Genomic DNA, 21,091 nt, shown 5'->3' on the forward strand with positions numbered 1-21,091 from the left:
TCCACGCCAACGCCAGCAACTCCAAGGTACTCATCAGCATCATTTAGGAATTCACCAAGCGCACCCCCCCAGCGAAGCCATGGACGTCAAACCCTCCGAGGACCTCTGCAACAAACTCAGCTCCTACTTCCATCTGAAAATAAGATTCCTCTACGACAACTTCAATGAACAGACTCTGGACACCGAACCCATTCCTCCACCCAGCAACAACAGCAAGCCCACCATCTCCTCCTGGACCCCAGTCACCACCTAGGACACCGCATCAACCATGAAAGGCATTCACTCTGGAGCCGCCATGGACCCCTGCCCTCTGCATACCTTCCACAGTGCTGCCGCCACAGCACCTGAGCTATGACACACCATTAATGCCACCTTCGAAGCAGGCACATTCCCTGACGACTGGAGTCAAGCCCCTCCTCAAGAAGCCGTTAGCAAATCTGACGGACCTCAAGAACTACCGACCCATCTCTCTCCTCCCTTTCACGGCCAAAGTCACAGAGAAGATCGTCAACGCCCAACTACCAAACTTCATCGAAGAGAACTCCATCCTTGACCTCTCCCAATCCGGATTCCGTAGCAACCACAGCACCAAGACCGTCCTACTCGCCGCCACAGAAGACATCCGCACCCTCCTCGACTGAGGCCACAATGCTGCCCTGATCCTGCTTGACCTCTCTGCAGCCTTCAACACTGTCTCCCACTGCACTCTCACCACCAGACTCCATGATGCCCGCATACAGGGAGCAGCTTTTGACTGGCTCTGCTCCTTCCTCACCGGCAGGACCCTAAGAATAAGACTCACACCCTTCCTCTCTGAACCCACATAGATCAACTGCTGAGTGTCCCAGGAATCATCGCTCAGCCCCACGCTTTTCAACATCTACATGGCCCCCCTCGCCACCATTGTCAGACAGCATACACTCAGAATAATGTCATACGCAGACGGCACCCAACTCATCCTCTCCCTCACTAAGGACCCCCACACCACCAGACTCAGCTTCCAGGAAGGAATGAAGGATGTTGCATCGTGGATGAGCAGCAGCCTGAAGCTCAACTTGGAGAAGACAGAAGTCCTCGTCCTCGGACCCACCCCTTCTGCATAGGACAACCCTGGTGGCCCACCGCCCTCGGCAGCCCCCTAAACGCACGGACCATGACTGGAACCTCAGCATCATACTCAACTCCTCTCACCATGACCCGACAGATCAACGTCATTGCCTACACCTGCTTCAACACCCTCCACATCCTTCGCAAGACCTTCAAATGGATTCCCCAGAATCCAGAAAGACCGTCACCCACACACTCATAACCAGCAGACTGAACTATGGAAATGCCCTCTAAGCCGAAATCAACAAACCTCTGCTTCGCAAGCTCCAGACCATACAGAACACCTCAAGCAGACTCGTCAATGGCACCCCTCTACATGAACTCATCACCCTACACCTGCAAGACCTCCACTGGCTCCCCGTCAAGAAGCGAGAAACCTTCAAGATACTCACCCACACCTACAAATGCCTCCACAACACCAGATCCCAATATCTCAGCAAAAGAATCTCCTTCCACGTAACCAAGAGAAACCTCCGATCCACCAACTTCGCCTTTGCCAAACACCTGTAGAGCCAGAACGGGTGGAAGAGTCTTCTCCTACATCGCAGTAAAAACCTGGAAAGCGCTCCAAATCAACATCAGACGCGCCCCCGCTCTGCACACCTTCAGGAAGAGCCTCAAGACCTGGCTCTTCAGCTGACCCGAAGCTGCACCCCCCCCCCCCCCCCCCCCGCCCCCAGCCCCTCAAGACCCTCACGGGTGAGTAGTACGCTTCACAATTCACAATTCACTGTTTGATTGACATACTCACTGAACAGTCAAGTGGGGAATTGTTTCAAGTAATATAGCCATTACAATTAGTCACAGTTGCTTTTATTGTGCTTAGTAAACGAGACACACTGATATGAATGTAGAGAACATTTTGTTTCTATATTGTTGGGAGGTGGGATACCAGCAGTGCTGGGACTTCACTATTCATCTGTGTGCTGACCTTACATACAGGGAATACTTATGATATCCAAAGTACATGAGTGTAATGACATTTACCAGCCTGACGCTAGCCACTTAGCTACAAAGCTTGCCTTGTGCTGGATGCCTGTACATGGTGGGCACAGGGTCCACAAAGGTTCAAGAAGAGACCAGTGAAAGCTTTCAAATTATGCAAATAGTTTTTCCTAACCATCAAAGTGTGTGCATAAGCATTATTCTTACTATATGGAATGTTCAGTTGTAGAGAAGTAATGTCGATTTTTACAGATCACATCACTCTCAGGGAGAAGAATGCAACAAACATATCCATAGGCTTTGTTTCTCTACAACAACACTTCAGTCTCTCAGCTAATATTTTCAGAAGGCAGGTACTTATGGAAATAACCATATTTTCATCAGGAAATCATATTTGGGATTTCTAAAGTGTTCCTTTATACCTCTTTTAGTTTTCCACTGGTGAAAGTTGGGGATAACACTGTACGAATCCTCTTCCATTGATCATCTACAGCAACAGTCACTCCAGCATCCAAGGGTCCGTTCAAGCCAAAGTTCTAAAAAATAAATATAATATAATAAATCATTATGATAAAAAAGAACTATAGCACAAAAAGTGTAATTAGCCACATTACCTCTAAAGGCAAACGGGATGCATTTAAAAATTTTAAAAATATAAACATTTGTTTTCCTTTTTTAAGGGCAGGTAGTGGTCCCTGGGACCACTGCCTGCTCTGAAAAAATGTTTGCGCACCCATTCACAAAGGGAATGGGGTACCCTGGGGACCCCTTCCCGTTGGCGAATGGTTTAGCACCCTCTTGAAGAGAGTGGTAAACTGCGAGTGTTTTGCAACCGCAATTGCGGTCGCAAAATATTCTTATATAGGGTGCAGACTCGCTATTAGGAAGGGACCCCTTGGAATGCCCCTTTCCAATAGCGAGTCGCTAACCCTATTTTGCGAGTTACTATTTAAATAGTGACTAGCTAAATAGGGTTAGTACATCAGCCATAGGTTTTTTCCATGTGCAAATGGGTCTAAAACCCATTTGCGCATGCAAAAATGCGTCGTACTTCTGCCTGTATATGCTGAAATTGCAAATGAAATGCAGAAGCTTCAGCAACTATCTTGAAAAAATGTGGGCCATTCATTAGAGCTAAATAGGGCAGACTACAGAGAATATATTTGACAGTGTGAGTGATACATTATCAACTCCAGAGTCTCTGGATTCAGCATCAGGCTCTAAACTGCTGCAAGAAGAGAAGAGAAAAGGCTGAAAAAATAAAAATAAGCTCATTAGAACTTCTATAACCAAGCCATGTCATATTTCTATAATTAATAGCTAAGGATCAAGTCGACACGCAAACTATTGCCATATGCTTGTGCTTTGGAGGGTAGCTGGCTGAGAGGTGTTAAGAATATGCTTGTAGCCATTGGGATGGGGGACATAGGAGTAGGGTTTGAGGGAAGCTTACCCTAGATTTCATAACCCACAAACTGGACCGCTCTCTGGAAGGTTATTTAGGGTTCAGTGACTAAATATCGAGTGACATAATATAGAATGCCCAAAATATCGACTCCAAAATATCGACGTACAGAATATAGAATCCCTATCTACAAACAGGTAAGTACTAAAATATCGCGTCCAAAATATTGAAGGTTCAAATATAGTTAACTAAAATATCGAATATTTTAAATGTATTAAAAATAATATAAGAGTAATTAAATATTAAACACAATTAAATAAAACATACTTAAAATAATGTAAAAAAGCTTAAAATGTAAAAATAATAAATGTAATGTAAAAAACATACTTTTTTAAACATATATATTAACTTAATAATTTTATAAAATAATTATTCATCTTAATTATAAAATATTTAAAACATTATTATAAATATATTTACATATATATATAAATAAACCTATTATATAAATATAAAAATAAATAATATCTAATAATTTAAATAATTAAAGTAATACTTTTTATATTAAGTAATAATTTACACTACATTAAATATAACAAAATTAAAAACATTACATAGCTAAGGAAATAAAATTTGTATTCACACTCCAACAAATGCAAAAGTAGAGAATTTGTTGGATAGTGAGAGGGTAAAAATTACTATTCACACTCCAGTGAGTGCAACTGTAGGGAAAGCGTGGGATAGCATAGGTTTAACAATTACTATTCCCACTCCAAAGATAGCAACAGTAGAGAAAGCATTGGATAGTGTAGGGGTAAAAATTACTATTCCCACTCCAGAGAGTGCAACAGTAGGGAAAGTGTTGGATAGTGGGTGGGTAAGAATTACTATTCCCACTCCGGTGAGTGCAACAGTAGGGAAAGCATTGGCTAGCGGGAGGGTACAAATTACTATTCCCACTCCAGTGAGAGCAACATTAGGGAAAGCGTTGGATAGCGGGTGGGTAAAAATTACCATTCCCACTCCAGTGAGTGCAACAGTAGGGAAAGCATTGGAAAGCGGGAGGGTAAAAATCACTATTACAACTCCAATGAATGCAACAGTAGGGAATGCGTTGGATAGTGTAGGGTAAAAAATACTATTCCCACTCCAGTGAGTGCAACAGTAGGGAAAGCGTTGGAAAGCATCGGGGTAAAAATTACTATCCCCACTCCAGTGAGTGCAACAGTAGGGAAAGCGTTGGATAGCGTAGGGGTAAAAATTACTATTCCCACTCCAGTGAGTGCAACAGTAGGAAAAGCGTTGGATAGTGTATGGGTAAAAATTACTATTCCCACTCCATAGAGTGCAACAGTAGGGAAAGTAATGATTTAATATTAAAATAAAAATACATTAATTATCAATACGAATAAAAAATGAATACAAATTATTTACCAATTTATAAAAATTAATTACCAATTAATATTTAATTAACAATAAATTAATTATCAATAAATAGAAATAAAAACAAATATTTACTTAATTGCAATTAAATTACTTCCCACCCTATTACCCTATACACCCACAACCCGCTCCAAATAATGAATGAATACAATTAACATAATTACCAATTTATCAGTTAATAAAAAATTATTACCAATTTATAAAAATTAGTTACCAATTAATAATTAATTATCAATCAATTATTAATAGATATAAATAAATAAATAAAATTACTTTATTACAATTAAATTACTTCCCAACCTTTTCCCCTATAAACCCACAACCCACTACAGAACTAAAACGCAAAATTACATTAAAAATATTTAATAATTCATTAAAATTAATATTTAATTTACTATAATTAAATTACTTCCCACCCTATTCCCCTATAAACTCACAACCCGCTACGGAATTAAATTACGCAAAAATTAAATTACATAACATTCATTACTTTAAAAAAATTAAACAATCATTACAAAAATAATATATAATTTTAACACATATACTACCATATGTAACACTAAAAACTATTATATTTTAAATTCGATATTATGGAATGCGATTTTTCCTACCCCAATTTTGATATTCTGACCAACTTTATTTTGGTAATTCGGTAGTAGTAATTTGGCGTAGCATCTAAGTGAACAATATTCTCAGATGCTTTGAAAAAGCAATTTTACATGCTTAACAGCATATAACCAATTCACAAAAATGAACTTATCCTATAAAAACATTAAGTAATGAGAGAGCTGATGATTTTGGGGTCCCCCTTAACATAGGGGGAGCACCAAGCAGATGCCTTGAACTCAAAGAGCATAAACAAAAAGCACATTTTGTTGAACTTCAGTGGTGGTCCCGTCATTTTAGGACCACCCCAAGCACAGTTATTGGCAAAAAACAATCCCAACCAAAGGCCCTGCAAAGCATTATGGGACAAGATTAGCAGTGGCAGTGAATATTATAGTATCCAATATCAAAATAATTCTACAAAGAGCTGCAGTTCCACTGGTCGTCCCTAGATGTCCCTCACAAGTCAAATGCACGGATCTGCCTGTAATACGGTGAGGCTCACCCAGCACACACGGGATAACGCGCCTGCACACAAAATGGTGGCCATGCTCGGCGAAGTTAATACCAGGGATGAGCTGTGGTCATTCTGCCTGCCTGCCTATCTACCCGCTTGTCGCTCCTTTACTAAATGCCCCATAGCGACAGTTTTCAGTTCACCGTAACGAAGCAAAGAGGACCCCACATCGTTGCCAGTAAAGTAAAGACGGACCCCCCCCTCGATCTCCCCACCAAATCACATTGAAGGAAGGCCCCGCTGCTCTGAAGTGTGCAGCTTCGGAGGGGCCAGCAGGAAAGTACGTCCCGTTGTGCCCAACCCATACTCCTGCCCGCTCCACCTGCAGCTGCTCCCCCTCCTGGGTAGAAGCGCACGCTGCGGGTACGTCTGTTCTGCCCCCACAACGCACCGTCACCTGAAGAGCCCTGCGCCTACATCTGCCTCGAGCCGTTGCCCCCATTAGACTTCGTGACGTGGAAGGACTGACTCCCGTCACCGTCCGCCTCGAGCCCCCATCAAGATGGAAAAGGTACAGTTTTTGCTCGCTTTGCACTCAATTATGCCCGTCTGACCCGGCGGTTGATACGCCTAGTGTGACTCAAACTGTCCCAGTATGCTGAGATCCCGCAGTAGGCGCCGCACAAGCTGGGCATAGCGCATACCACTGTTTAACATTGCCACGAGATCTGGGCGCTTGTGACCCGGCTGCTGGTACGCCTCATGTAGTACGCTGACATCATTCCGCCATACAAGCCGCACAAGCTGTACCACTGTTTTGAATCATTGTCGAAGGTGTTCGCGTCTCACGCGGGATGCATGAGAGTTTGTAGGGCCGGCTGTGAAAGGCGTATCGAGGCATTCCGAAGCGTTCCAGCACCAACGAACTTGGTCCACACGCGGCACAAGGTACCTAGACCACTGTGGGGACAAGTCTAAGCTTTGAAGGGTCATTTTAAGACCCAGGGACACGAATTTATAAATTGCATATTGCTCATGTAGTACGGAGACAGACCCTAAGTCAGCCTGATGCATAGCAGCACTGTCTCCATATCTCCACAACATAGGAGTCTCAGACTTTAGCAAAGGGAAGTGACTCCTTCTTCCCTCCCCCTATGCTGCCTTTCTCTCCTCTTTGAGAGAGATCCTTCCTGAACTACAGGGATTAACTCTCCGTTTTTCTCCCCCTCTTGTCCTTCAGTTTATTTCTCATAGATTTTATATTGACCGCTCTGCTACTATCATGTCTTTTGCCTATCTACAATTTATCTAAGCTATTCTGGGCATCGGGAACCAAGAGGGCCCTATGTGTTTTTATTAAGCATGGGCGGATTTAGCGAATCTGGCGTACGCGAACTTGCGTATTTACGGATTCGCAATCCGCAAGATCCGCGAACTCTCGCGGATTTGCGGATTTTTGTGTTTTTTTGTGTTCGCAAGGATTTGTGTACCAGTTCGCAATTGCGAACTTACTTGTCGGCTCGCAACGGCCGCGACTATGTTGTTTCTACGTCTGGTTCATCATCACAGGTTCACAGCACCCTCTGTTTCACCACTGCCACCCTCTGGTACACCCATGCCACCCTCTGGTACACCCATGCCACCCTCTGGTACACCCTCACTGCCACCCTCTGGTTGGTTTATCACTGTAAATTATGGGGGTGAAAAAAAGCAAGCACACCTGCCCTGCTTCAACTGCCATGAATTAATTTGGGGTTGATTAATGTGTCAGTGATTTTGAAACTTCCAGTCTGGCTGGCACCTGCTTCCTTCCTTATCTGTAATTTGCTTTCTGTTGCAGTGCAATTTTTTTTTCACAGGACCTTTATGGCCTACTTGTAGCTATTCTATGAGCCTGGTGTTTGGGTCAGAGCAGGGTCATAGAATAGTTGCAAATAGGCAACTGAACTCTGGAGGGGCCCCTCAGGAAGCACTAGAGTGAATGGTTACTAATGTTAAGATTGAACTTTTGCACCTGCTGATTGCTTTCAGTTCTGCAAAAATCGTTTTTCTGCAATTTCGCGCAATTTGCGGGGCGCGAATCCGTGCGAGATCGATTTCGGAAGCCGCGAATTCATGCGAATACACGATTTCGGTTTTTTGCGGCGTGTATGTTTGCGTGATTTTGTGCGTGTTCGTAGCGGTCGTACATGGGCGCGGCCATCTTGTTTGCGTGACGTAATTCCGTTTCCGGCCGCTATGTGTAATCTCGCAAAGTGTGCGGCTCGCTAGTACAATTTCGCGCGTGATCGCGAGGAAAATCTCGCGCGAACTTACCCACGCGGTCGTGAACGGGCGCGGCCATCTTGTTTCTCATTCATTGCTATGGTTCTGGGCATGCTCTCTGTATCCTTTCTTAATCTCTGCCATCCTTTGCTTTTTTGAAGTTTTTTTTAATCTATTTTACTTATTATCTATCCCTCTATTTTTCTAGCTCTATATTTTTGTGTTTTCTGCTACTTTTTGTTCATTTTGAACTACTTTTTTAAACGCTTTTCTTTTCTTCTTCCCTGTTCTATTTCTTCTTTCTTATTTTTCTTCCTTTCTGCCCAGACCATGGCAAAGGGAGCCGGGAAGAAGCCCGCAAAGGGGAAGGGTCCCGCACCCCGTGCCCGGCTCCTGTGCGGGCGTTTGAGGGGGGAGACAGTGATAGCTCGGGAGATTTTTAGTGCGGAGGAGGTGGCCGCACTAATATTTCACGTCCAGCGCCGCCTCCCCAAGACCATCATGGGAGGCGGCAAGATCGCAACCGGCTACGGCATCCGGGAGCGGTGGGAGAAGGTGTGCCGGGCCTTGTTTAAACTCTCTGGGGTCCGGCGCACTTATAACCAGGCCACCCACCGCTGGACGGATGTCATGAACCGGGAACGCGACTTGCTGGACGTGCTCGGCATCGAGATCCCCGGGCTTAGTGAGTAGTAGTTGCTATTTCTAGCTATTTCATCACTACTCTGTTTTATCCGGCTCTGTTGTTTGCAAATGTTTGTTTTTTACCAAGAGCAATAATGCTGCCGATTACATTGTAGGTAAATTATATTTCAAAATCTTCTATGCATTTCAGGTGCACTGCTCTCCTTCTCAGTAGCCTGGCTACTATGCTTATTTGTTTTGTATTTTGTGTTCATTTCATTGGCCTGAGAAATTATGTATGAGTGTAGTGTAAAGAACTGCGTAATGCTAGACACTAAGGGTCATATTTTCAATTACCGGCGCATCCCTGCAAAGTAGCAGGGATGCGCCAGTAATTGTGCGCCATGCCACCACCACCCATGGGCCCAAAACGTCACAGAATCCTTACGCATCTGTGCCGTAAAGGCGGCGCATTGCTGGAGTTGCGTGCCAACGATGGCGCAGCTCCAGCAATGCTCTGGGGTGCCCTATCTCCCCAATGCTGCATCAAGCGTACGTCGGCTTCAAGCAGGCGCAGGGTTTGAGTCACGCATCATTGTCCTAAAAGTGACTGATTGACATCTTGTAGATTTCCCTCAGCCACTTTTAGGATTCGTTCCTGCGCAGGAATGCCCTCCCTTGCGCCGGAACGCCCCCTGATGGCGCAGGGCTTTACAACGTGATGCATCTCCCATATGCGTCACTTTGTTAATATACGCCGCACCATGGCGCCTCTTTTGTTCTGCCGCTGCGTCACAAAAGTCACGCAACAATGGAGCAAAAGAGCCGCAAGGGGCTTCAAAATCAGCCCCTACAGACTCAAGTCCAGTCCTTCCTTTAGACACATGGCTATAAGAAGAAATAGTGGTGGTGGTCGGTGGATTTATAGTTTGAGTATTCACTGATCTGCAAGCACGATGGACTTTGTCTGTCACTTCGCGTGCTGCGGACTGCTGCCTGCCAGGCCAAGGTAAACCTTTTTAGTAGTCTGTTTAGTGAGTTACATAGGAACTTTCAAAGTCAACGGTCCGCAAATCAAGCAATACTAATAACGTAGTATACCACATGAGATCGGTCAATATATCCCTTGGAATAGTTGTCTATCTATTTGCTATTTCGCCAAAATATTTTGTATTGTTATTTTGAAATGTTTGATTTGGTTGACAAATATCCTCCATGTTTTCTGGTCTTTCTTTCTTTCATGTTGTACATCAGCTTTCCCCAGGGGCAAGAGGAGGACACAGGAGGAGGAGGAGGGTGCTGTTCAGGATGCGGGCCAGGATCGGGCAGGCGAGGGCTCCTTTGCTGGCCCCAGTAAGTTTTAATTTTAATATAGAGTACCTATTTTTTCCTAGCGTTCCTCATTCGATTTTTTCTAAATCGTCTTTGATCTTCTTGTAGACTGGATTTAAATTCTTATCCTGCCTCGACTATGACTCCCTGTGGTATTACTAGAATATTCTTATTAGTCTGTCTGTGTAGCTAACTAAGATTGCACATTTGGCAATTCCATTGGACTCCCATTCTAGTCAGCAATAGCTCTATGCACTGAGTGCAGTCCTCTGGGATTGTCCATAATGTCTTTTCAAGTCTTCGAAATGTTTATGCTTTGACAATTGCCAACAATAAAAAGGTGAATGACCACCAAGAAAGAATAAGATACTATTTTACTTTTGTTTTGGATACTAGGACAATCCATTCTACTACTGTTGCAGGGACAAATCTGCACAAACAGAACTATGGACACGAAATAATGCAATAAATTATTACATTGTATTTCGTTTTTTTCACATTTCTTTATTCCTCCTAGACCAAATATTATATAGTAGTGAGTGGTGTATTCTAACATTCTTAAATGTACTTTGTAGGTGGAACATCTGGTGGCGGGGCCAGCGCGGAGGTGGTGGTGTTGGACGAGGACTCTGGGGAGGAGGCGGTGCAAGTGCCGGACGTTCCTGTGAGGGTTCACACGGTGGTGGCGGGAAGAGGTAAGCTATATATTCCTTACTTACTGAGATTGAAGACTGCATAGTGTGCTTTCTGCACAGGTGTATTATAAATCAACCAGGTAGTAGCCTCCTCTAAATGTACTTCGACTTAGCTGTGAAGTTTTTGGCGAGAAGAATCCCAATAAGATCTGAGATGAACTTGATGGATGGGATGAACGAAAAGCGAAAGAAGGGTGTAAGTAAGTGTGGAAGGACGAGAAATTTAATGATGACTGGCAAAGAAGAATGATATGTGTTTGCTTGGTCCCCGGGGTGGCTGGGAAGGAAAGAAAATGGTATGGTGCATGGCTGGGTGAATGATGAAGCAAGGATGGGTGAAAGGAGAACAGCCTGGGTGGGTGAAACAGAAACTGTATGTGTGCATATACTTTGAATGGATGGATGCCTGGATCATGGTATTATCTGACTCTTAGATAGCATATGTGTATCTAGAGAGAGTAGACGGTCACTGGATGAACTAAGTGTTACCTTGAAGAGCATGTAACACCGCACCCGCACGTCCGTTCCAGTGTAGGATAGGCAAGGAAAAGAAGTTGTAATTTTGTCCAAATACTACCATGAATAGTAGCAGTAGTTTGTATTGCAACTGCAAGCACAGCATATATCCGGTTCTTACGGTGGACACTCCCTCCCTACCTCTCTTAATAACTTTAGTTTAGTAGTAGTACGTCATTCATGTGTGGGTGTATCACTGTTCACTCAATAATAAGCAAAGCACCTAAAGTCATCCCATATGTCATCAAATACATCCCATGTGAAGTGATAGATAATCAAATTATTTAGCTTCTTCATTTTCCTTTTCTAGTACTCATTTGCACTGCAGGGTGAAAGCTAAATTAATTAAGCAGTAGCCCTTGTAACAGAGTATTCTCAGTGCCACCCGTAATAGAAAAGGAAGAGCTTCACCACCTGCATGTACTGGACCGGTACAGTAACGCAAGTCTGTCTCACTCATCATGGTGTGCGTCTGTTTTTCTCGGGTGCAAGTTCACTGCGCTGGCATTATGCCGGCTTGCATAAGATAACGTACCAATTTTCCTAAACAAGAGAGAAGAAGAAGAATAAGACTGGTGGACTGTCATAGTAGACTGTAATAGAAGTCCATAGTGCTCGTAGAATTAGTTCCTTAAACTCCCAATAATGTTAGAGCAAGGATGAAGAAGTGGGAGGTTAGATAGATACTGTCCTCAATAGTTATGTACTGTGCTTTCAATTTGCTACTTGTACTGTGACACAACTTTGTGCTCAATCACTTTGTGTTATTAATCTTAAGGAGCATTGGTTACAGACTATGTCTTTCTTTCTTCATATAGTTGCTCCTTCCAAATCAACTAGACCATCACGGAGGGAGCAGGCTCGAATGGCCCGGCAACGGAGGCTGGATGCCACTGTCGCCGAATATCGGCGGCTGGTGGCCCTGGAGAAGGAGGACACGCAGTCAACCGGTACAACATCCACTGGTACAGCTGCATCCTCCTCCGTGCACCCACGGGCTGCCAGCCAGCGCAGTGCTCCAGCGGTACGGAGCCGGGCTACCAAAGCCAACCGCCACCGCCAAGCAGCAAAAACAGCAGCTGCCCCCCACAGGAGTTGCAAGGCACGCCAGCGCCGCCTATCCCTAAGAGTGTCCTACCTGGAGCAGGAGGTCCATACCTACAAGAACTTGGTGGAGGGCCTCCGCTTCGACCATGCCACCCTCCGCAAGGAGTATGATGCCCTGGCCGCTAAAGTCAACAGCACCCTCCCGTAGTGTAGTGTCCCTTGCCCCTTTTTTAGAGACTTTTGGGGGGTGAAAATTGGGAGTTGGGTTGTGGGACTTTTGAAGGACAATCGTTGGGGTTAGGGAGGGTCTTGCGGGAGATTATTTTGTTAGGGCTACTAAAATATACTTTTTGAAACTTTATCTGACCATACCTGTTTTTTAATGCTTTTGAGTCTGGTGGGTGGGGGTTTAACAGTAAGTTTGTTTTCCTGAGGAGTCCTAGGACTTTAGTAGTACTACCGTCAATCTCTCGTCTATTCCTAATACTCCATTATACTACCTCCCACCAAACGCTTATCTTACCTGTAATTTGTGTTTGAAAGTAGGGCTAGCCCCAGGGCTGGCTCCACAGGAAATGGCGATTAAGGTTGGCAATCCTGGGCGGATGACATTTCCTCATTGCGGTGGTACTAGTGGTGTGACACAGTGGCAGTTGCATGCATATGGAAAAAAAGAAAATGAAACCTGGTTTGTCCTTACTATAGCATTACAACGGTACGATAGAGAATATAGGAGGTGACAGTTCACTAGAACAGTGCCACACAGAGCCTAACAATTGGTAAAGTAGAAAGTATAACTAGTACTTGTGTTGAATTTCTTTGACATTGGCTACTACTGCAAGAAATAGTACTGAAGCTAGCTGAGTAAGTCTAGAATATATCCTTGGATTCCTTCACCAGCCTGTTGCTATGACCTTATCCTCCCCAGCAAGTGTGTGGAATTATTGATGTCATTTAGTCACACATCAAGCAAAACCACACAGCCCGGGGGGAGACGGTTAGGGTTTGGAAAATGGATGGGAATGGGGATTTCTTTTTGGGTAGGTTTTGTTGAGAGAAAAAAAAAAGCACAGCATTGACAAATAAGAATTCAAGATAAAGAAATCTTTGGGTACAAAGCTAACTATAAATCTTTTAAGTGACATAAATGAAGTGCATGCCCTACTGTATGCATTGTTACTGAAAAGTAAGTAGTACTAGAATGCGACAGTACAGGGCTGCAGCGTTTTCACTTGCCTATCTCTGCACTCAGAGAAACACTTCTTACATTAACTTAGGTTTAAAAATTAGGCAAAGTAAAACCTATAGAATGGCTGTAGGGATCAATTTAGAAGCAGAGAGAGATCCAAGAAATGCAGTCACACTCATAGAAGAAATCAATGGATACAGTATCTGTCTGTTGTGTTGTGGTAGTAGTCCTGTTGAATTTGGTAAGTAAGTTGCATGCAGCAAACAATTCCTCTTATTAGCGGCACTCCTCCATTCCAGCTGACGCTGCGTCCAGCAATGTTGGTGACCAGAAGACACCCTGTCCACTACCTGCCTGGCGGATGCTGAATTGCGGCTCGCTAATGTGAAGCCTGACTCCATCCTTTTTTCCCCATTGCACAGACTGAAACCCGGCCTAACGAGCCCTAAGTTAAGAATAGTGGCAAAGGCTTTCTTTAACTATGCCAAATCCCCCCTTTCCCACCATACTACTGCTTTTGAATCTGGTGGGTGGTGGTTTAACAGTAAGTTTGTTTCCCTGAAACTTAAGTCTGTGTCATTTTCTTCCTTTAAGTGTAAATGGCTAAATCTTTTCAACACTAAGTGCCTCTCACAGAGTAAGTGATCCCCCCTTTCCCACCATGGATTTTCTTCAAGTCGCTTGCAACAAAAATTACACATTCCCACGAGTGCTCTAAAACCCCAGAACTCTGTTGCAAAAACCAAGAACACCCCGAAACACATTCAATCCTGCTGCTAGGGCTATCCCTAATGAACCCTAAGTTACAAAAAGTACCAAAACCTTTTTCATCATGGGTGTTGTTAAAAGCAGTTTTATCCGTTATTAGACCTTCCCAGCAATGGCCCCAGGGCCGTCAACCCAGGCGAAAACAAGTAGAAGACCCCCAAACAGCCAAAAAGCAAAAGTACAAAAATGTGGACTTTGTCACTTTTGTGAACATTTCCCAAATCACTCAGCGCGCGCTCTGCAGCTAGGCCCTAACTCCCCTCTGCCTCCATGGATTTCCTTCAAACCTCTTGCTATCTAAACTATCCATACCCAGTAGTGCTCCCAGGCCCCGCAACCCACCCACAAACACCAGGAAGGCCCCCAAACAGGCCCCCCAAAACGCTACAGTGAGCAAAATGTCAGAAAATGCTAAACCTTTTTCATCATGGGTGTTGTTAAAAGCAGTTGTATCCAGTATTAGACCTTCCCAGCAATGGCCCCAGAGCCGTCAACCCAGGCGAAAACAAGTAGAAGACCCCCAAACAACCAAAAAGCAAAAGTACAAAAATGTGGACTTTGTCACTTTTGTGAACATTTACAAAATCACTCAGCGCACGCTCTGCAGCTAGGCCCTAACTCCCCTCTGCCTCCATGGATTTCCTTCAAACCTCTTGCTATCTAAACTATCCATACCCAGTAGTGCTCCCAGGCCCCGAAACCCACCCACAAACACCAGGAAGGCCCCCAAACAGGCCCCCCAAAATGCTACAGTGAGCAAAATGTCAGAAAATGCAAAACCTTTTTCATCATGGGTGTTGTTAAAAGCAGTTGTATCCGGTATTAGACCTTCCCAGCAATGGCCCCAGAGCCGTCAACCCAGGCGAAAACAAGTAGAAGACCCCCAAACAGCCAAAAAGCAAAAGTACAAAAATGTGGACTTTGTCACTTTTGTGAACATTTCCAAAATCACTCAGCACGCGCTCTGCAGCTAGGCCCTAACTCCCCTCTGCCTCCATGGATTTCCTTCAAACCTCTTGCTATCTAAACTATCCATACCCAGTAGTGCTCCCAGGCCCCGAAACCCACCCACAAACACCAGGAAGGCCCCCAAAGAGGCCCCCCAAAACGCTACAGTGAGCAAAATGTCAGAAAATGCTAAACCTTTTTCATCATGGGTGTTGTTAAAAGCAGTTTTATCCGGTATTAGACCTTCCCAGCAATGGCCCCAGAGCCGTCAACCCAGGCGAAAACAAGTAGAAGACCCCCAAACAGCCAAAAAGCAAAAGTACAGGTGATTAAAGTTTTAATTATATTAACTTGTGCAAAACAAAGAAAGACAGAAACACAGGAATAAAAGTCAATAAGTACGAAAAAGAAAATGTCTGAATTCATTGGCTCACTTCCAGGCCTCGGTGTCAGGGAAGAAGAGTTCGTCCTCATACTCTGCGAAATCATCAGGCAGGAATAGGTCAGTGTCACCTAACGCAGAAGATATTCCCTCATCTAAGTTGCTGTCCTCCTCGTCTTCTTGCGTCGTGCGATCTGGTACTTTGAAATCTGGTGGTATGAGGTGCTCATTCATCTTGATCATTGTCAATATCTCCACATTTTTGGGCGAGAAGCGGGTCCGTTTGCAAGTTACACTGCCACCAGCAGCACTGAAAACCCGTTCAGAAGACACACTTGTGAGTGGGCAAGACAAGTAATGTATAGCCAGGCGGGAGATCTCTGGCCACAATTCTTTTTTCCCATGCCATCCCATCCAATCTCTAGGCTGGAAGAATGCGGGGTCAAAGACAGGGCCAGGGACTGGTTAATCTCCTACTTGGACTGCCGTCAGCAACGGGTTTCGTTACCCCCCTTCAGTTCAGAGGAGCGGAGAGTGGGACAAGGAGTACCTCAGGGCTCAGCCATCAGCCCTATACTCTTTAATGTCTACCTCCGCCCTCTAGTCCAGCTCATTAAATCATTTGGTATCTCCGCATTTAATTATGCGGATGATACCCAGCTGGTTTTTTCCCTGGAGGGACAGGATGCAGTCACACTGGAGACCTTTCACCGGTGCATGCAGGCTACAGCGGAATGGCTCCGTTTGAACTCGCTACAGTTCAACGGAACCAAGACAGAGGTCCTGTACTGCTCCACTGACCGAGTTCCCCGAGATCTCCCAGCTGACTTTTGGCCTCCATCCTTTCAGAGACAGTGTCAGCCGCACAATCGGCACGCAATTTGGGCGTTATTTTTGGGCCTAACCTGCAGCTAGATCTACATGTAAATAAGACCACCTCCACATGTATGATGCTGATCCGTATGCTGCGTAAGGTTCTACCCCTTCTCCCTGAGCAAGCCAGACCAGAAGTAGTGCGTTGTACCATCCTAAGTCGACTTGACTATTGTAACGCACTGCTTCTGGAGGCCCCGGTAACACTTCTGGGCAAGCTGCAAAGGGTGCAAAACATTGTTGCCAAACTCGCCCTTTCTCGCCCCTACCATAGCTCTTCTACGGCAGCGCTGCGAGAACTTCACTGGCTGCCGGTCCATTTGCGGGTGCGCTACAAAGCAGCGTGTATAGTGTTTAGGGCTATCCATGGCCTGGGCCCAATTCCTTTGCGGCGAATGTTTGCCTAGTATTGTCCATCTCGAGCTTTGCGCTCCTCGTCCTCCAGGCTATTGGTAGTTCCGCGCTTCCAGAGAGTGAGGATGGGCGGCCGTTCGTTCAGAGTAGCGGCGGCCAAACTCTGGAACTCTCTGCCAATATCCTTGAGAAGCCTTGAAGATCTCTTAGCCTTTAGAAAGGCTTTGAAAACTTACCTTTTTCCCAGGACAGGTTGAGCTACTGCTTTCACTGGATTATGGGTCAAAAGCGCCAGGATGCCCTTGGTGGTGACAGGATGCGCTATATAAGTATACCACAATACCAATACCACAATGCCAATACGCGAATGGGTCAGCATTAACATAGACCTCTGTTTAGTCATTCAGATAGTCCTGCACCATCGACTCAAAGTTCTCCACGTTTCCTCCACTTTGCTGAATTTTCGCTCGGACCTTTTCAGAACCATAACCAATCTCAGCTAGCCAATCCTCTTCATCACCCGATATTTCTGTTGTGTCTGGTGCAGATGATGCGGTTGCCGGTATCTTTAACGGCTGAGAGGTCACTTCTGCCACAGCCACCGGTGCAGAAGTGGAGTCTTCTGACTGGGGATGGCCTGCTGATGCTGATGTACTGCCTTTTCCTTCAATTTGCTTCCGTTCTCTTTCAAACCTGATGGCTGACCAGGCTACCCAACGTTTGTACTTTGTAGCATCTTCATCACTAAAAGGAAATAATGCAGAGCCTGCCAGCGCCTTTTTGTAGCGTGGATGCAGAATAGTAGCACAAATGTAATGCTGTTCTGAGTGGATCTTTTGAAGACGTTCATCGCCACGTAGACGCTCCAATAATTTCTCCGCCAAAAGAAAAGCGTCTTGCTTGTCTTTATGGTTTTGAAACTTTGAAGACACCGCCTTCAGTTTGTGCTCCAGCATGCGCAACAATGGGATAGCTTTTCCCAAATTACAGTCCTCCCTGCTGACTGCACGCGTGAAGAACTCAAAAGGACGAAGCACGTCTGTCAGGCTTTTAACTAGCTCCCATTGCGCCGCATTTAACCTCAGGTAGTCCTTCACAGCTGTACCCATTGTTAAGAAATACTGATCGAGTACAACAAACTGCTCATACAGACGCTCAAGCATGCAGAAGGTTGAGTTCCAACGTGTTGGCACCTCCTGGATGAGTGCTTTCACTGGCATTCGACGTTCATGTAGCAGGCTCCTCAGATGCTTCCGGGCCTTAAAAGAATGGCTGAAATGGTTGCACATTTTTCGGCAGGTGACCACTAACTGGCATGCTGGACTTTCTTTCTCCAAGAATTTTTTAACAACCAGGTTTATACAGTGCGCCAAACACGGCACTCTGAAATAGTCACCCAGTTCCATGGCCTTAACTACATTGGCGCCATTATCCGTCGAAACATAACCAATGGCGCGTTTTTTTAGAGACAGCCAGTGAAAGACCTTTGTGTTGAACTCATCCAAAATGTTTTCTGCTGTATGACGTCTCTCCAAGCCAAACATGGCTAGGTTGCATGTTTCCGAGCAGCTTTAAAAACTTGGTCCAGGTCAGCACCTGCGTTTAGCTTTGCTTTAACCCCTGAAAAAGAGACCCAGTGTGCAGTGATGCACATGTAATCAGTGCCTGCGCCACTGGTCCACATGTCTGTTGTGAGATGTATAGTGTGAACAGCACTCTTCTGCAAAGCTGCCCCAATCACCTCCAGCACATCTTCATGTAGTGCTGGAACCGCAACTCGGGCAAAATAGTACCGGCTAGGAACCTTCCATTTAGGGCAGAGCGCTGCCACTAATTCGAGAAAACCAACCCCTTCGACAAAAGAAAAAGGGAGAAGATCCAGCGCTAGCATTTTAGCCAGCTTAGTGTTATACAGACGCACCATTGGGTGGTTGCGGTCATATGGCGCGTCTGAAAACAACATTGTTTTAACGTTGCCCTGGACCATTTTACGGGACGATGATGACTTCTTCGACCCAGTTACGCTCGCTGATGAACTTTTTCGCATTGGTGTCTCACTCTGTCCCACACTCTTAGTGTGGCTCCCAGGGGTACTGGGTGTAAGTGAAGTGTCTTCCTCCTCGTCATCATCATCAGATGGAACATCAACGTTTTCTCGACTTGCAATTCGGGCTTCCTTGATCTGCTTTAGGTGCGTAAACCATTGTACAGTGTGCTGTCTCCTAAGATGACCTCTCTGGCCTCCGGTACCATAGTTGGTACCAAGCTTACCACGACTAACTGCAAGCTTACAAATGCTACAAATGGCTATGTTTTCCCTTTTTGTGGAAACACTAAAGAAGTCCCAAACTGCGGACTTGAAATGTCTGTGTGGGCCGGAGGAGGCGATACTGGTGGTGGCCGTGCTGCTAATGCCAGATTAAGTGGAGGATGTGTGTTGCTGAACTTTACTATGTTGTGCACTTTCACCACCACTAATTGAGGTCGAGGTGGATGGAGGTCCCTTCTGGCGAGTAAGAAATATGGAAGCGGTACGTTGTGGTGTACTAGTTAACATCAATGATTCTGGTGTTCCCATTGCCTCCTCGTCGACTTCATCATCACGCTCAGCAGCTTGTCGGGCTAGGGTCAAAATGTCTGTTTGCTGCATGCCCGCTGGGGCTTCAGTGACGTTAGTGATGATGACTGCGACGTCGTCGTGAGAGTCTTCAGCAGCAGGAGTATACGCCACTTCTTGTTGAGCGTCATCATCACACTCCATAACTTTGAGAGTTTCGACGACCTTCCTTTTACGCTTAGCTACCTTTGTCAGATCATGGTGTGCCTCCTCAACCTCACTCTCAGACGGCAGTGGTGCTGGTTCCCAAGTAAGATCCAGATCATCAGAAGGAGGTGGGCTTGAAGAAATGTAGCCACCAACACCCTTGATCTTTTCCTTGCTCGGGATGTGGAAGACAATGAATGATCATCATCAGGAGGAGTGGCTTCCTCGAATGATACCTCAGCTTGATTGTCGATTTCCAGATGTGCCCCTACTTCTGGAGGAACAACTATTGTGGCCACTTGTTGTGCCCCTCCATGCACCTCTGCTTGCTCCTCTCCTTGCGCCGCCTCTCCTTCCACATGTACTTGGGCTTGTACTTGCACATGTGATTGTTGTTGCGGCTGTGGTTGTTCAACACTCGTCAGATGAGCTACAACAACCTGTGTTGATTGAGGGACATTGCTGCTGCTTTCTTGCGATGAGCCAACATCACTGGTCGATGGGGATTGAAGAACTACAGTGGCTGCCTCTGAAGCACTCAAGGGCTTGGACCTAAGTTGGCGTGGTGGTGGCACTGAGCCCAATGTAGCGGAGATGCTGCTCCCAGCTTGGTCCCCAGCAGATCCCGCTGCTGCTGCAGGCGTACTTTTATTTATCCCCAAAAAATTGGCGGTCGTCATCACACCACTCTCCTTGGTAAGTGGCTCCACTTCCTTCTTCTGCTCCCTACGGGCAACTTTTTTGGGGGCCATCTTCTTCAGATGTCACTCTGAACAGCAGGCCGCAGTTGCACAAGTTGCAGAGTTGTCTGTGGCCACACGTGACGTTGTGCTGCACACACCGCAGCAGGACTTCTTCCTGGCACTGGTGATTCTCTTGTGCACCTACAAGCAATGGAAGACAGAGGAACATCAGTTATACGCCCCACAAAAGCGACAAAAAACACAAAATTCAGCACAATCCCAGACCATCCATGGCCTGAATGGTGTTTAAATTCAAGAAAACACCCCACAGAAAGACTAGGCCCATGCAACACTCACCACCCCTGGGCAAAGGGCCCCACCAGCAGCCCCAAAAAAACGACAAAAACCACAAAATTCAGCACAATCCCAGCCCATCCATGGCCTGAATGGTGTTTAAATTCAAAAAGACACCCCACACAAAGACTAGGCCCATGCAACACTCACCACGCCTGGGCAAAGGGCTCCACCAGCAGCCCCAAAAAAACGATAAAAAACACAAAATTCAGCACAATCCCAGCCCATCCATGGCCTGAATGGTGTTTAAATTCAAAAAGACACCCCACACAATGAGTAGGCCCATGCAACACTCACCACGCCTGGGCAAAGGGCCCCACCAGCAGCCCCAAAA

The 21,091-nt window shown here is 45.6% G+C and overlaps 1 protein-coding gene across 1 annotated transcript in view; it reads right to left on the minus strand.

The window, feature by feature from the left end:
* The window catches only part of LOC144786062 (cytochrome P450 3A21-like), a 344,860-nt gene that overhangs the window by 178,237 nt on the left and 145,532 nt on the right, over positions 1–21,091 (minus strand). Inside the window, exon 5 of the mRNA XM_078665007.1 lies at positions 2,475–2,588. Within this exon, the coding sequence (XP_078521133.1) occupies positions 2,475–2,588 (114 nt within the window). The remainder of the gene's footprint in view (positions 1–2,474; positions 2,589–21,091) is intronic.

Source organism: Lissotriton helveticus, chromosome 10 (assembly GCF_964261635.1).
Source record: "Lissotriton helveticus chromosome 10, aLisHel1.1, whole genome shotgun sequence".
In the NCBI taxonomy this organism is placed as follows: Eukaryota; Metazoa; Chordata; class Amphibia; order Caudata; family Salamandridae; genus Lissotriton; species Lissotriton helveticus.